The sequence below is a fragment of the Pristiophorus japonicus genome, chromosome 8 (assembly GCF_044704955.1).
Source record: "Pristiophorus japonicus isolate sPriJap1 chromosome 8, sPriJap1.hap1, whole genome shotgun sequence".
In the NCBI taxonomy this organism is placed as follows: domain Eukaryota; kingdom Metazoa; phylum Chordata; class Chondrichthyes; family Pristiophoridae; genus Pristiophorus; species Pristiophorus japonicus.
In genome coordinates, this window is record NC_091984.1 from 98,559,225 (window position 1) to 98,575,553 (window position 16,329).

Below are 16,329 nucleotides of genomic sequence, written 5' to 3' on the forward strand. Positions count from 1 at the left end.
TAGAAAATGAGCGGAATGTCACTTCTGTAAATTTATGTAGCACCTGTCTCCTGCAGGCCGAATCCTTCTGCGCATGTTTGGTAGACCCCAGGAAATAGTGTAATATGCAATTGAGGACTGAGTCTTACAGGTCTTCACAACTTTTCCCCTCCCTACCATCCTAGAAACTGATGCACATGGGGTGCTACCCAGGTGGATCATCAGTTCCAGTAAGCCCTCCAAGCCACTACCTCCACTGAAGTCAACTGTACTCACTATGAAAGCAAAAATATTCAGAAAATCAACAGAAATTAAGGCAACAAAACAAAAGGATGGAAATGTCAAAAGTCTTTGTTACAATTTGATTTTTGAGTGATAAGATTCTGTCTAAATGGTTGTCATCATCTCCACTGCTATGTGTTTATTTTGTAATGCAAGCATTTGCAATAATGAAAGCTAAAGTCAGTCTCACATGACGTTTGGAGGAGGAGTTCCTTCTGCATCACACTCGAGTTCCAGTGGATTATGGACAACTACGGTGGTGTCTGTGGCTTCATCACCCCCTTCTATGATTGGTGGCACTGCACAAATACAGAAAAAGTAGAGAGAGTATTGGTGCATCCAAGCCACATGAACAATAGTCAACTATCTCCCATGTATTTCTGGAGTACTGTCTACATCCTACTGAGTGCAGCAGAATACTGTCAAATCTGCAATTACATCTGTATGCTCTAAGAAACAAACAAGCATCATCATCTATTCTAACCTCTGCTAAAATAATGCACTCGTTAGCCTTTTCAAAATGTAGATATTTTCTAATCAGATAATAATTACAGGGACCATCCTTTGGAATTATCTAATGCAGATTATGGGCTCAATTTTCCATGGTCATTTGCGTCGCTTTTTTGGCACGCGCCATTTTTTCTGGCGTATTTATTTTTTTTCCAAGTCTCCCCCGAGATCTGCGCCGGTGTAACTGACTTAGTTACGATTTTTCTAGGCCAGTTTTTTTTGACATTCCCTCATGTCTGCGCTGGTTTTTTCAATTGTTTGCAGTTTGGCCAACATTTTTTTCTCTTAGGTCAGGGTATCTGGCCACTCCCGAAAAACCTTCTGGTGAGTTAAGAAAACCAGCGCACTTTCACAAATCGGCACTGAAAGACGCCATGGTTTTTAAATCGAAGGTTTTGAAGGGAGTCAAGAACACTGTCAAAATCAATAATAAAGTTCAACTGTTTTTTAACCTGTTAGCGTAGAAATGTAAATTTGTTGGATTTCAGAAGTTTTCTCGTTTTTTACTCACTCACACGCCACCAGCAAACGTCTTGAAGCAGGGCTGGAGGGTCGTAGGTTTGGCCGGCAGAATCGGCCTTGTGCCCGGACACAGCGGCTTGGGGTTCGGCTACAAAACAAGCCGTGGGGTGGGGGGGGTGGCGGGGAGGAGAGAGTGAGCACGAGGTGCCGATCGAAAGGCTTGGAGCCCGGGACGGGGAGAGAGAGAAGTCACAAGACTCAAGGGGCGGGAGGAAGGGAGAAGAAGTCACAAGACCTTTGGGTGTGGTCCATCCATACAGACCTGGAGAGATACAACTGCGAACCTGTGCTGCTTGCTTTCCTGCTGTTTTGAGCTTCTTTCAAAGGTTAAATTTAAGTATGGGGGAAATACTGACAATGCCATACCTTGAGCGAGCCTTCTGCATCATGGTGCTACATAGGAGACAATTGATTTGACTTCATCGCATCAGGAACATCAGAGCCCGTAGGGTGCTGGGCAGGAGACCTTACCCACCTCGGATATATCGAGACAGGCATTCGTACCATTCCAGAGGCTACTTGCTGCACTCCCCTGAGATTGTCAGTCAGTTCACTGTTGTGTGCTGCATGCTGCATAACTTAGCCATTATGAGGTAGCAGCACCTGGTAGTGGAAGACCCACCTGTGGTGAGAGTGGCTGATGATAATGATGTGGAAGATGCAGGTGACGAGTAGGAGGAGGAGGAGGAGGACGATGAGGATGCGTAAGCCATGCAAGTGCCTGAGGCCGGAGCACGACGGTGGAGGAGGTCGGGCCATCGAGCTCATTTAACGATTGCTCGAGCCTTGCGCCAGCAGCTCATCCATGAAGGCTTTACTGAAGCCTGAGGGCTCAGTGACAACTATTCCACATGGACATGTTTACTGTCTGGAGTTGTTCCGTAATGTTGTGTTGTGTTAATGGAACCTGATTCAGTTTTAATGTCAATTATATTTAATTACAAGTTTACAAGTAACTTAACTTTAATAAAATTATTCTTGTATCCAACTTTACTTTAAGATCACTTAAAAACTTGTAAATTTACATAACTTACAAAAAACTTAATTTAAGAACAATAACAACAACAGCAGCAAAGAAAGGCTGCACCCATCTCTCTTCCCCCTTATTCTAAGACCGCCCGCTGCGCTTGGTCTTGGACACCCCACCACCCCTGCCCACAGGTGGTGGCACAGTGTTTCTGGGCTTGGTACCAAGCTTATTCCTTCTAACATCTCAGGAACTGCGCACCTCTTGACAGTGGGGGACATCAGTGTCAGGTGGCAAGTTGGAGGGCCCGACTTTGGGCTCTTCAGAGACTGGTGTGGGGATTTCAGTGGGAGTGACAGTTGATTCTGTCAATGGACGCGGGGTCTGGGCGTGTTCCCTTATTGCAGTAGCTAACTCCAACATGCCGTCCCTCATGCGCCCTGACAGTGTCTCAACTACCTGCAACACTCCCTCCCTCATGGTCAGTGACGTGGTTTGCACTACCTTTGACATTCCCTCCCTCATGGCCACTATTCCCTCACTGATGTTCCCGGATAGCGTTCCCATTTCTCGTGAGAGTGTTGTTACTTCTCCAGACAGTCCCGTTACCTCATCACTCACCCCATTGATGGCATCCAGGAGTAATCAGGTAAGGTGAATGCTCTCCGCACTCAATGACATCATCTGAACCATATCTGTTTGATCCTGCACCTCAGGAGAGCGCGGTCGAGCTCCCCTTTCCCTCCTCCCCATGGGTGTGACTCGTACCCCAACACTGGGACCCGTAGCCTAGGACGGTGGGGACCTGGGTGTGCCTCACTGCACCATACCACTGGGACCCGCAACCTCGGAAAACCATGGAATGCCCCACCAACACTCAAACCACTAGTCACGGAAGGGGCTGTCATCTCCATGAGCAGCATCTCCTCCAAAGTCAGTAAAACAGTGGGAGCTTCATCTAGCTCCATCCCCTCCCTTTCATCCCCATGGTTGGATTGGAAGATGTTCTCCTCTTCAGGCTCGTCCGCGTCTCAATCTTCTTCTCCATCGTCAGGGTCGGCCTCAAGTTCTGCAAAATATAACAGAACAGTCAAGTGGTTAGCAGCAGTGGAGGGGGCAGGATGGGTGGCATGAGTAGGCTCACACATCGCAGGCCAGGCAGCAGGTTGATTTGAAGGGCCACGATGAATTTGCAGGACTTACCCTCTCCCTCGAGTGTGGGCCCCGCGTGTGCAATATTGATTGCTTTTATCCAGGCAGGACCCATCAAAGCAGCGACCCTCTCTTCCAAGGGTGTCAGTGGGTGCAGATTTGCCGGGCCTCCTCCTGTTCGAGTTCTTTCCCTTTTATTATGTGCCACCTTCCTCTGCAAAGATGAAAATGTAACTTTTTAGAGAGGGTGTCTTTCTGCTGGGTAGGACATAGATAGCTGGTCACATTTACAATTCCATTGAATAAATGAAAATATTACTTACACTAACTACTTGACCAAGGGCCTGCCATTTCTTTTTACACTGGCCTCCAGATCTCATGGTGGTCACCACTGCGCAGTAGTCTTCTGCAACTTGGTTCCAGCTTTTCTTCACTTCTTTTGGTGGAACTTTTTTCTGACCTCTGCTGGTGTCCAGCTCCTGCCATCTGTTCTCAATCACAGTAACTAGTGCCTCCACTTCTTCCTGTAAGAAATGCTTGGTCCTTGCACTGCGTTGCATCTTGTACTGCTGCAACTGTGATTTTTCCAATGTTCTCACGCAGCACTTATAACACTCACAACTGGCTCTTTAAAAATGGCCGATTGCCAAATCCGAGCTGTACTGAGCATGCGCGTCCATTAAAACGATATAAAAAACCTAACTTTTTTTCCCCGCGCATGCGCAGAAGATGCGCCGTCGTTTTTTGGTGCAGACAGCAGGCTTCACCCCACCCGCCGCCCCCACCCCGAGGCGATTGGACACGCTGCGCGGCACCAAATCCGAATTATACATCGGGGAAACTTTGGCAAAATATTTCTGATGCATTTCTGGCCTAGAAAAATGGGCGTAACTCTGACAATACGCCAGAAAACGGGCTTGGGGAAAATTGAGCCCTATAAAAGGAGAATTGGAGGAAGTGTAAAAACAGAGAACATTTCTCTTTTCAAAATATTCCCTGAATAATAAGTAAAAATATGATTTGACCAAATATTTGTATTTGGGTACCAATTTGCTACTATAGTCCTCAAAAAGGGAAAGACAGACTTTCCACTTAACAGATGGAATTAGGTCCGCAGCGTAAATGACACTGACGAAGGCCTTAGTGTTGTTTCATGAATGGAAAGGTGTCTTATTGTGAATTTTGTCCTGCTTAGGGAGTTTACATGGAATTCAACTCAACATTCATTTAAATTATGGAATGTAAATATTTGTAACAGTAAGAGGAACAAGGAGTGTGGGAAAGACAGAGTATGAGAACATTTTTTTTGATTCATGTCCTGGTATTAACACCCCTTGGGAACATTCTAACTAGGTGAAGTGGCAGAACACATCAAAACATTTCTATGTACCAGGCTGGCTGAGTATAACTGTAACCTTCCAATAAAGTCATTCATTTTCAAGAGCTTAAGGTTCCCAGCAATGATGACACAGAGATTTACAGTGAATTGCAAGGTTACTTTCACGCTCACAGGGAAAATTCAGGGCTAGTGTTCTGTCCCTATCTCTGACCCCTTTGTGTGGCTTTCCTGCTGGGAAAGTGTGATTGCAGAATTAATCTATACATTGTTGTATTCCCTTACCCAAAACAGCAACGGTGTACTTTATTTTGTTTTCTCCGGCGATACTGCTAGCCACACACGTGTATCCACCTGCATTAGCTACGGCTGCATTGAGAATCTCTAACTTTCTTCCACCCTGAAGGACAAGGATGTTGTCACTAGCTTTCACAGGTACCCCATCCTTCAGCCAAGTGAGAACAGGAGGGGGATGGCCGGAAGCTTCACATTCCAGAACCACTGAGTTACTGGCAATGACCGTCTTCTGCTGAGGAGCATCAGGGCCTCCTTCAATGTGAGGAGGAACTGTAAAAAAAAAACAAAATCAATTTGTTAATTTAAATATAAAAATCACACTTTTGTTAGCAATAAGGTGTTAAGTTCCCTAATGGCTTAGTTTATAGTTCCGAACTCTAAGCAGTTGTGCTGAAGAAGCTGATGTAAGCTGAAATGTTGCAATTTGCCTAGGTGCTTCTAGGTTATGGAGAGGGGTGAAATAAATCAGCCAAGGCTCCTTTTTCTGATAGGATTAGAAGAATAAATGAGAGTTCTCCCACTGTCTTTGCAAATATTCGTTCCTCAAATAAAACCAAAAAAGATTAATTGGTCACTCATTCATTCGCTGTGTGCAAATTGGCTACTGTATTTGCCTATATAACAACTGTACTTCAAAGTATTTCATTGACTGTAATGGACTCTGGAACATCCTGAAAGAAAAAACTTGGCGTAGCACCTTTCTTGTTCTCAGGTTGATCCAAATGTTTTATAGCCAATGAATTACTTTTGAATTGTAATCATTGCTGTTTTATAGGCAAGTACATCAGCCAATTTGCACACAAGATCCCCAAAATAGCAATGAGATGAATGACATTTAATCATTTTTTTGATGGTGTTGAGGATGGGAAAGATGCTACATAGATGCAGATTCTTTCTGTCTTATGTGAATGTCATGAATCCAACATGGTTACTGCTTGTACTATTACAAGGTGTGCCACCAGGGGGCATCTCAGTGGGAGACTTGTAGGTTACTTGTATAGGTGTGCCAGGCCTAGTATGGTGGCTAGTGTGCAACGGCCACTACATGTTAAAAAAAAATCTACGCACAGGCATCTTCCACCCTTCAACATGTAGTTCGGGACCTGGAATATTAGGTCCTTCATTGAAACTGTGAACTCATCCCTTTTTGGCATGGAAGCAAATCATTCTCGATACGAGGGACCGCCTAAGAAGAAGAAGAAAAGGCAGGCCATCAGGTGTGATCCTCACTCTGGAGTTATCAATAAAGGACTAAGGTCACTACAGTTCAACACATTGCCTCGTGGAGTCATTATCAGAGCATCTAAACACATAACAATTGGCGACGAGATTATGGACCTTCACACAAAAATGGCTATCCTTGGTACGTTGCAGCAGTTCGCCAATGGTGATGATTGAGACGCCTTTGTGGAGAAGTTCGACCATTTCTTCACAGCAAATGACCTGGCAGGCAACAATCCGGCCACGCTGGCTGATAAGCGCAGCTATCCTGCTAACCAGTTGTGGGCCCACCGTCTATGGCCTCGTCAGGGACTTGCTGGCACCAGCGAAGACAACGACCAAGACATACGAGGAGCTTGTAATGCTGATCCAAGAACAACTCAAGCCCAAAGAGAGCATCCTCACAGCCAGACACTGGTTTTACATCCACCGATGGCCTGAAGGCCAGGAAATCGCAAAATATGCTGCAGACCTCAGGAGGCCGGCGGCACCGTGCGATTTCGCCAACCACCTCACCGAAGCGCTGCAGGATAGCTTGGTCATTGGAATCGGCCATGAGGGTCTTCTTCATAAGCTACTATCTGCGGATACCACTGTCACAATGCAGAAGGCCATCTCCGTGAGCCAGGCATTCATGACCTCGACCTACGGTTCCAGGCAGATGACTCATCCTCAGAACTCAAACCCGGCAAGTGCTGTGCACAGAGTGACGCCTTTTAGAGGCTGGACTGTAGAATGTGAATCTCCTCAGGGGAGAGGGAACAGGCCCCCGAGTCCCTTAACTCAGAGTCTGCCGAGGCAGGCTAACCGAGTAGCTGCATGCTGGCGTTGCGGAGGGAATCACAGGGCTCATCAGTGCCGCTTTAAAAACTATGTGTTTAAAGGCTGCAGCACCAAGGGCCACCTCCAGCGAATGTGTAAAAGAAATATGACTCACTGTGTTGATGAAGAGTCTGCAGATGGCCATGAATCCAGTGCGGATTATGAAACGATAGTCAGAGAGGCAGCTCAGTGCCACGTTGAGGTATATGGCATATTTACCTGCACCACCGAGCGTTCCCCGTTGAGGATGAAAATCGAGATAAATGGCGTTCATAGAAGTCTTCATAGAAGTGGACACGGGGCCAGCCAGTCAGTAATGAATCAACACGCCTTTGAGAGGCTATGGGACAATCAAGCTGAATGACCCAAGTTGGTCCCAGTTCAGGCAAAGCTGCGCATCTACACCAATCCCAGTCGTTGGTCATGCAGATGTAAAGGTACTCCATGATGGTGCAGTACACAGGTTACCTTTGTGGATTGTTGCAGATGATGGACCAACGCTACTCGAAGAAGGTGGATGGAGAAGATCCATTGGAGTTGGGAAGATTTCATCCCTCCAGTGATCGACATCTTTCGCGCTCAGAGGCAAAGCAAGCCCTTACCTGAGATTGGATCCGGCACCAGAGAGCAGACCAGCACAGCACCCGAGGCACAGACCGCTCAGCATGACTGCGTGGAGATGATCCAGCTGAGACAACCTGAACACACCTTCCAGGCTTCAGTGGCAGGATTTCGGAGGAAGAAAATCGGATCCAAAGGCGATTTCCCAGCTTCGGTGGCAGAACCCGGGGAGAAGAGGATCACTGAAGTCGTCATCATGGATGGAGGAAAGGTGGCGCCCAAACCACGAGGTGATGGTTATATATGTGGACTTGTATTTACTCCACACAGCCACCAGAGGGCTCATCCCCTGGAGTCCCAATGGATCCCATAATCCCTTGGGAGCACAGGTATTTAAGGAGGCTTCACAGGTTGGAGAGGCACTCTGGAGACCTGCAATAAAAGACTAAGGTCACACTTTACTTTGAGCTCACAGTGTTCAGTCTGACTCTTTCTCCATACACAACAACTGGCGATGAGATACAGATAGCAAACCAAAAGATGCAGAGAACAGTGAGCATCCTGGAGAAGTGTTCGGAGGGAGATGATTGGAAAACTTTTGTGGAGCGACTCGACCAATACTTAGTGGCCAACGAGCTAAATGGGGAACAGAGCGCTGCCAAATGAAGGGCGATCCTCCTCACTGTCTGTGGGGCACCAACGTATGGCCTCATGAAGAATCTGCTCACTCCAGCGAAATCCACGGAGAAATCGTACGACAATTTGCGCACACTGGTCCGAGAGCATTTGAACCCGAAGGAAAGCGTTCTGATAGCGAGGTACCGGTTCTACACCTACAAAAGGTCTGAGGGCCAGGAAGTGGCGAGTTATGTCGCTGAGCTAAGACGCCTTGCAGGACATTGCGAAATTGAAGGACATTTGGAGCACATGCTGAGAGAGTTTTTCGTACTTGGCATTGGCCACGAAACCATACTTCGCAAACTTTTGACTGTAGATACCCCTACTTTGAGTAAGGCCATAGCGATAGCCCAGGCATTCATTGCCACCAATGACAATACGAAGCAAATCACTCAGCACACAAGTGCTGCTTCAAGTACTGTGAACAAAGTGATGTTGTTTTCGAATCGTAACGTACAGGGCAGGTCACACATACCTGCAGCTGCACGTCCGCAGATGACTGAGAGTCCACCATCAAGGGTGATGAATGCAAGGCCATTAACACCTTGTTGGGGGCTGATCATCGTTTCCATTCATGCCGATTCAAAGAGAACGTTTGCAAGGGTTGTAGAACAATGGGACACTTCCAACGAGTGTGCAGGCGAGCTGCAAAGTCTGTTAAACCTGCAAACCACCATGTTGCAGAGGAGGACAGATCCACGGAGGATCACGATGAACCAGAGCCTCGGATCGAGGAGGCAGAGGTACATGGTACTGTGTTCCTAACACAGATGAGACTACACACAGGGAGGTTAAAGTAACAGTGACCTCAGTCTTTATTAAGACACTCCAGAGGAACAGGCCTTAGGGGCCGGCTTATATACAGTGCTCCCAAGGGATGCTGGGATCCCTTGGGACTTCAGGGGATGCACTCCCTGGTGATGGAACATGGGAGTGCATGCTTTACAGATACACAACATCACTCCCCCCCAAAATCAAAGTGAAAACTATTTACATGGTGAGGCGGTCGGGAGCCTTTCTTCCCCTGGTGTACTGCCTCGGTACAAATGTCTGTTCTGATGTGTTGGCTGTGCCCTTGCTGGGCTGGAATGTTGTTGGCCCTGCAGGGCTGCTGGGTGAGCCTGGCCTTGCTGGGCTGTTGGGCATAATGGGTTCGATTTCCTGGTCCGGCGTGGTGTCGTTGATCCTTTGGGTGTGTGTTGTGGGCTCGAAAAAGGTGGTCTGCTGTGGGTTGTTCAGGGTAGTCTGTGAATCTCAGCCTCGTTTGGTCCAGGTGCTTTCTGAAAATTTGTCCATTGTCTAGTTTGACTACAAACACCCTACTCCCTTCTTTAGCCATCACCGTGCACGCAATCCACTTGGGACCATGTCCATAGTTCAGCACATACACAGGGTCATTCAGATCAATTTCCCGTGACACAGTGGCGCAACCATCGTTTACATTTTGTTGCTGCCACCTGCTCTCTACCTGATCATGCAGGTTGGGGTGAACCAGCGAGAGTCTGGTTTTAAGTGTCCTTTTCAGCCGGGGGCACCCCTATGAGCGAGTGGGGTCTCGTGCGGTAGCTGAGCAGTACTCGGGACAGGTGGGTTTGGAGTGAGTCTTCTGAGACTCGCTTAAGGCTCTGTTTGATTGTTTGTACTGCCCGTTCTGCCTGCCCATTGGATGCTGGTTTAAACGTGGCCGAGGTGACAAGTTTGATCCCATTGCGGGTCAGGAATTCTTTAAATTCGGCACTGGTGAAACATGGCCCGTTGTCATTGACCAGTATGTCAGGCAGGCCGTGGGTGGCAAACATGGCCCTCAGGTTTTCAATGGTGGCGGTGGCGGTGCTTCCCGACATTATTTCACATTCAATCCATTTTGAAAAAGCATCCACCACCACCAGGAACATATTACTGGGAAACGGACCCGCATAGTTGACATGGATCCTTGACCATGGTCTGGAGGGCCAGGACAACAAACTTAGTGATGCCTCTCTGGCCGCATTGCTCAACTTAGCACACATGCTGCATTACGTTACACAGGACTCTAAGTCAGAATCGATACCGGGCCACCACACGTGGGATCTGGCTATCGCTTTCATCATTACTATACCCGGGTGTGTGCTGTGGAGGTCCGAAATGAACGTCTCCCTGCCCTTTTTGGGTAGCAGTACGCGGTTACCCCACAACAGGCAGTCTGCCTGAATGGACAGCTCGTCCTTTCGCCGCTGGAATGGCTTGATTAGCTCTTGCATTTCAACGGGGATGCTGGCCCAGCTCCCATGCAGTACACAGTTTTTTTTACTAGGGACAGCAGAGGATCTTGGTCCAAGTCCTAATCTGGCGGGCCATGACAGGTGACTTATCATTTTCAAACGCTTCCATGACCATCAACAAGTCTGCGGGCCGCGCCACCATCAACAAGTTTGCAGGTTGCGCCATTTCCACCCCCATGGTGGGCAATGGTAGCCGACTGAAAGCATCCGCACCGTTCTCGGTGCCTGGCCTGTGGCGGATGGTATAGTTGTAAGCTGATAGCGTGAGTGCCCACCTTTGTATGCGGGTTGAAACATTAGTATTTATCCCCTTGTTTTCAGCGAACAGGGATATGAGGGGCTTGTGATCGGTTTCCAGCTCAAATTTGAGGCCAAACAGGTACTGGTGCATTTTCTTTACACACGCTAATGCCTTTTTCTCAATCATGCTGCAGGCCCTCTCGGCCTTCGACAAGCTCCTGGAGGCATAGACGGCAGGTTGCAACATCCCCGCAACGTTAGCTTGTTGTAATACACACCCGACTCCGTACGACGACGCATCACATGCAAGCACAAGACTTTTACATGGGTTATACGATACAAGCAGCTTGTTGGAGCATAAAATTTTTCTGGCTTTCTCAAAAGCAATTACTTAGTTTTTTTTCCCCATACCCAGTCCTCACCTTTACGCAATAACACATGTAGGGGCTCAAAGAGGGTGCTTAACCTCAGTAGGAAGTTACCAAAATAGTTGAGGAGTCCCACCAACGACTGCAGCTCCGTGACGTTCTGTGGCCTGGGCGCGTTCCTGATAGCCTCTGTCTTGGCGAATGTGGGCCAAATGCCGTCCGCCGCAATCGTCCTCCCCAAAAACTCCACTTCTGTTGCCATGAAGACGCATTTCAACCTCTTCAGCCGCAGCCCTACGCGATCCAGTCGCTGGAGGACCTCCTCCAGGTTTTAGAGGTGCTCAATAGTGTCCCGACCCATGACCAATATGTCGTCCTGAAAAGCCACCGTGCGTGGTACCGACTTGAGTCGGCTCTCCATGCTTTTCTGGAAGATCGCTGCAGCCGACCGAATTCCAAACGGACATCTATTGTAGATGAACAGTCGCTTGTACGTGTTGATGCAGGTGAGGCCCTTCGAAGACTCCTCCAGCTCCTGCGTCATGTAGGCTGAAGTCAGGTCGAGCTTGGTGAACATCTTGCCTCCTGCCAGCGTCGCAAATAGGTTGTCTGCCTTAGGTATCGGGTCTTGGTCCTGTAGCTAGAAACGATTAATAGTTACTTTATAATCGCCGCAAATCCTGACTGTTCCAGTACTCAAAAGTGATGGCACGATCGGTGAATTCCACTGGGTAGATGATGCCCTCACGTTGCAGCCTGTCCAGCTCGATTTCCACTCTCTCCCTCATCATGTGGTGAATGGGTCGAGCCTCTGGGACCAAGTGGATCCGCACCTTTGCCCCGGAAAAGTTTCCATTGTCTGGCTCAAAAAGGGAAGGAAATTTGTTAAGAACCTGGGTACAAGGCCTCATCGACATGTGATAGCGCTCGGATGTCATCCCAGTTCCAGCGGATTTTGCCCAGCCAGCTGCTTCCAAGCAATGTGGGGCCATCGCCTGGGACAATCCAGAGTGGCAGTTCATGCACCGTACCCTCGTAGGTGATCTTGACCATGGCGCTGCCCAGGACAGTGACAAACTCTTGGTGTACATTCTCAGTTTTGTGTGGATGGGGCTCAGGGCTGGTCTGAGTGCCTTGTTGCACCACAGTCTCTCAAACATCTTTTTACTCATGATGGATTGGCTAGCGCCAGTGTCCAGTTCCATGGCTACGGGTAAGCCATTCACTTTTACATTTAGCATTATAGGTGGACATTTCATTGAAAATGTGTGCACCCCGTGCACTTCAGCATCTGCCTCCCCTCTCTGAGGTTCGAAATTGCTTTGATCCACCATGGACCGATCTTCCTCTGCCACGTGGTGGTTAGCAGGTTTTGCAGAGCTGCAAGCTCGTTGGAGGTGCCCCATTGATCCACAGCTCTTGCAAACATACCCTTTGAAACGGCATGAATAGGCTGAATGGGAGCCTCCACAACACCAACAAGGTGTGAATTGCCTTGCATTCATCCTTTGTTGCAGACTCGGAGTCATCTGGGTCACCTGATGCCTGCTGGCAGTTGCAGACTCGTGGTTTCTGCCCTGCACATTTCTGCTCGCAAACACAGTTCCAGTTAATTTATGAACATTGCTAGAATTTGTGTGCTGAGAGATTTGTTTGGTGTTCTCACTGGTGGACATAAATGGCTGTGCTATCGCAATGGCCTTACTGAGGGTTGGTGTCTCTACAGTCAAAAGTTTTCGTAGGATGGTCTTGTGGCCAATGCCCAATACAAAAAAGTCTCTGAGCATTTGCTCCAGGTAGCCATCAAACTCACATTATCCGACAAGTCGCCTTAACTCGGCGACATAGCTAGCCACTTCCTGACCTTCAGATCGCTGGCACGTGTAGAACCGATACCTCGCCATCAGCACGCTCTCCCTCGGGTTAAGATGCTCCCGAAACAGTGTACACAGCTCCGCCTACGACTTATCTGTGGGTTTCACCGGAGCCAGAAGATTCTTCATGTAGGTCAGTGCCCCACAGACCGTGAGGAGGACCGCTCTCCTTTTTGCAGCGCTTCCTTCTCCATCCAGCTCGTTGGCTACAAAGTACTGGTCTAGCCATTCACCATAGGCTTCCCAGTCCTCACCCTCCGAGAACTTCTCCAGGATGCCCACAGTTTGCTGCATCTTTGCGTTGGATTCGTATACTCGTCGTCAGTTATTGTGTTGCTAACACAGATGAGACTGCACACAGGGAGGTTAAAGTAACAGTGACCTCAGTCTTTATTAAGACACTCCAGAGTGAGGAACAGGCCTTCGGGGCCGGTTTATATACAGTGCTCCCAAGAGATGCTGGGATCCCTTGGGACTTCAGGGGATGCATTCCCTGGTGATGGAACATGGGAGTGCATGCTTTACAGATACACAACACATGGGTTGCACACATTCACCATGAATTATTCCCCGATAATGCTGAATGTTAAACTAAATGGACTCCCAGTGTCAATGGAGCTGGACACAGGCGCGAGCCAGTCCATCATGGGCAAAAAGACTTTCAAAAGGTTGTGGTGCAAAAGGCCTCAAGGCCAGTCTTAACTTCAGTTCGCACGAAGCTAAGAACTCACACCAAAGAACTGATTCCTGTAATCGACAATGCTACCGTAAAAGTCTCCTACGATGGAGCGGTGCACAAGCTACCACTCTGGGTGGTAGCGGGCGATGGTCCCACTCTGCTCAGCAGGAGCTGGCTGGGAAAGATTCACTGGAACTGGGACGACGTCCGAGCGCTATCGCCCGCTGACGACACTTCTTGTGCCCAGGTCTTAAACAAATTTCCTTCGCTGTTCGAACCAGGCATCGGGAAATTCCAAGGATCAAGAGTGCAGATCCACCTAATTCCGGGGGCGCGACCTATCCATCACAAGGTGAGAGCAGTACCGTACATGATGAGAGAAAGGGTAGAGATCGAGCTCGACCGGCTGCAAAGAGAGGGCATCATTTCACCGATCGAGTTCAGCGAGTGGGCCAGTCCTATTGTCCCAGTCCTCTTTGCAACGCTGGTGGGAGGAAAGACGTTCACGAAGCTGGATCTGAATTCAGCCTACATAACACAGGAACTGGAGGAATCATCGAAGGCCCTCACCTGCATCAACACACACAAAGGTCATTTTGTTTATAACAGATGCCAGTTTGGAATCTGATCAGCGGCGGCGATATTCCAGAGAAACATGGAAAGCTTACTGAAATCGGTCCTGCACACTGTGGTCTTCCAGGACGACATCTTAGTCACAGGTCGGAACACAGTCGAGCACCTGCAGAACCTGGAGGAGGTTCTTAGTCAACTCAACCGCTTGGGGCTCAGGTTAAAACACTCGAAGTGCATTTTCCTGGCGCCTGAAGTGGAGTCCCTGGGAAGTAGGATTGCGGCGGACGGTATCAGGCCCACCAACACGAAGACGGAGGCAATCGAGAAAGCACCAAGGCCACAGAACGTGATGGAGCTGCGGTCGTTTCTGGGATTCTTGAACTACTTTGGTAACTTCTTACCGGGTCTCAGCACACTGCTAGAACCACTACATGTCTTGCTACGAAAAGGAGGCGAATGGGTTTGGGGCAAAAGCCAAGAAAATGCCTTTGTAAAAGCGAGAAAATTGTTATGCTCAAACAAATTGCTTGTGTTGTATGATCCATGTAAGCATTTGGTACTAGCATGTGATGCATCGTCATATGGCGTCAGGTGTGTGTTGCAACAAGCTAATGATTTCAGGAAACTGCAACCGGTTGCTTATGCATCCAAGAGTCTGTCTAAGGCTGAGAGAGCCTATAGCATGATTGAAAAAGAAGCGTTAGCGTGTGTCTATGGGGTAAAGAAAATGCATCAATACCTGTTTGGACTAAAATTCAAATTAGAAACTGACCATAAGCCACTTATATTCCTGTTTTCCGAGAGTAAAGGGATAAATACCAACACATCGGCCCGCATCCAGAGATGGGCGCTCACGTTGTCTGCATACAACTACGCCATCCGCCACAGGTCAAGCACAAAAAACTGCGCCGATGCTCTCAGTAGGCTGCCATTGCCCACCATGGGGGTGGAATGGCGCAGCCCATAGATCTAGCCATGGTTATGGAAGCATTTGAGAGTGAGCAATCACCCATCACTGCCCGGCAGATCAAAACCTGGACAAGCCAGGGCCCCTTATTATCTCTAGTCAAAAGCTGTGTGCTTCACGGGAGCTGGTCCAGTGTCCCAGTGGAAATGCAGGAAGAGATCAAAGCTGTTCCAGTGGCACAAAGATGAAATTTCTATACAGGCAGACTGCCTTCTGCAGGCCAATCGAGTAGTGGTCCCCAAGAAGGGTAGAGACACCTTCATCAACGACCTCCACAGTACCCACCCAGGCATCGTAATGATGAATGCGATAGCCAGATCCTACGTGTGGTGGCCCGGTATCGATGCGGACTTAGGGAGTACTGCCTTCACAGATGTAATACATGCTCGCAGTTAAGCAATGTACCCAGGGAGGCGCCGCTACGTTTATGGTCTCGGCCCTCCAAACCATGGTCTAGGGTACACGTCGACTACGCAAGCCCGCTCTTGGGTAAAATGTTCCTTGTGGTTGTCGACTGGTACTCCAAGTGGATTGAATGTGAGCCATGTTTGCCACTCACGGTTACCCGATGTCCTGGTGAGCGACAACGGGCCATGTTTTACCAGTGCTAAGTTCAAAGAATTCATGACCCGTAACGGGATCAAACATGTCACATCTTCCCCGTTTAAACCAGCGTCCAATGGTCAGGCAGAGAGAGCAGTGCAAACCATCAAGCAAGGCTTGAAGAGGGTAACTGAAGGCTTACTGCAGACTCGCCTATCCCGAGTCCTGCTTAGCTACCGCACAAGACCCCACTCACTCACTGGGATCCCACCTGCTGAACTGCTCATGAAAAAGCACTTAAGACAAGGCTCTCGTTAGTTCACCCTGATCTACATGAACAGATAGAGAAAAGGCGGCTTCAACAAAGTGCATTCCATGATAGTGCAAATGTGTCACGTGAGATTGAAATCAATGATCCTGTATTTGTATTAAATTATGGACAATCCCAAGTGGCTTCCCAGCACTGTTGTGGCCAAAGAAGGGAGCAGGGTGTTTCG

At 48.5% G+C, this 16,329-nt stretch overlaps 1 protein-coding gene across 1 annotated transcript in view; it reads right to left on the reverse strand.

Moving 5' to 3' along the window:
• hmcn1 (hemicentin 1) overlaps positions 1 to 16,329 on the reverse strand; it is a 744,329-nt gene that overhangs the window by 297,802 nt on the left and 430,198 nt on the right. The window contains exons 32-33 of the mRNA XM_070887155.1: positions 5,034 to 5,315; positions 452 to 560 (exon numbers count right to left, since the gene is read on the reverse strand). Coding sequence (XP_070743256.1) covers positions 452 to 560; positions 5,034 to 5,315 — 391 coding nt within the window. The remainder of the gene's footprint in view (positions 1 to 451; positions 561 to 5,033; positions 5,316 to 16,329) is intronic.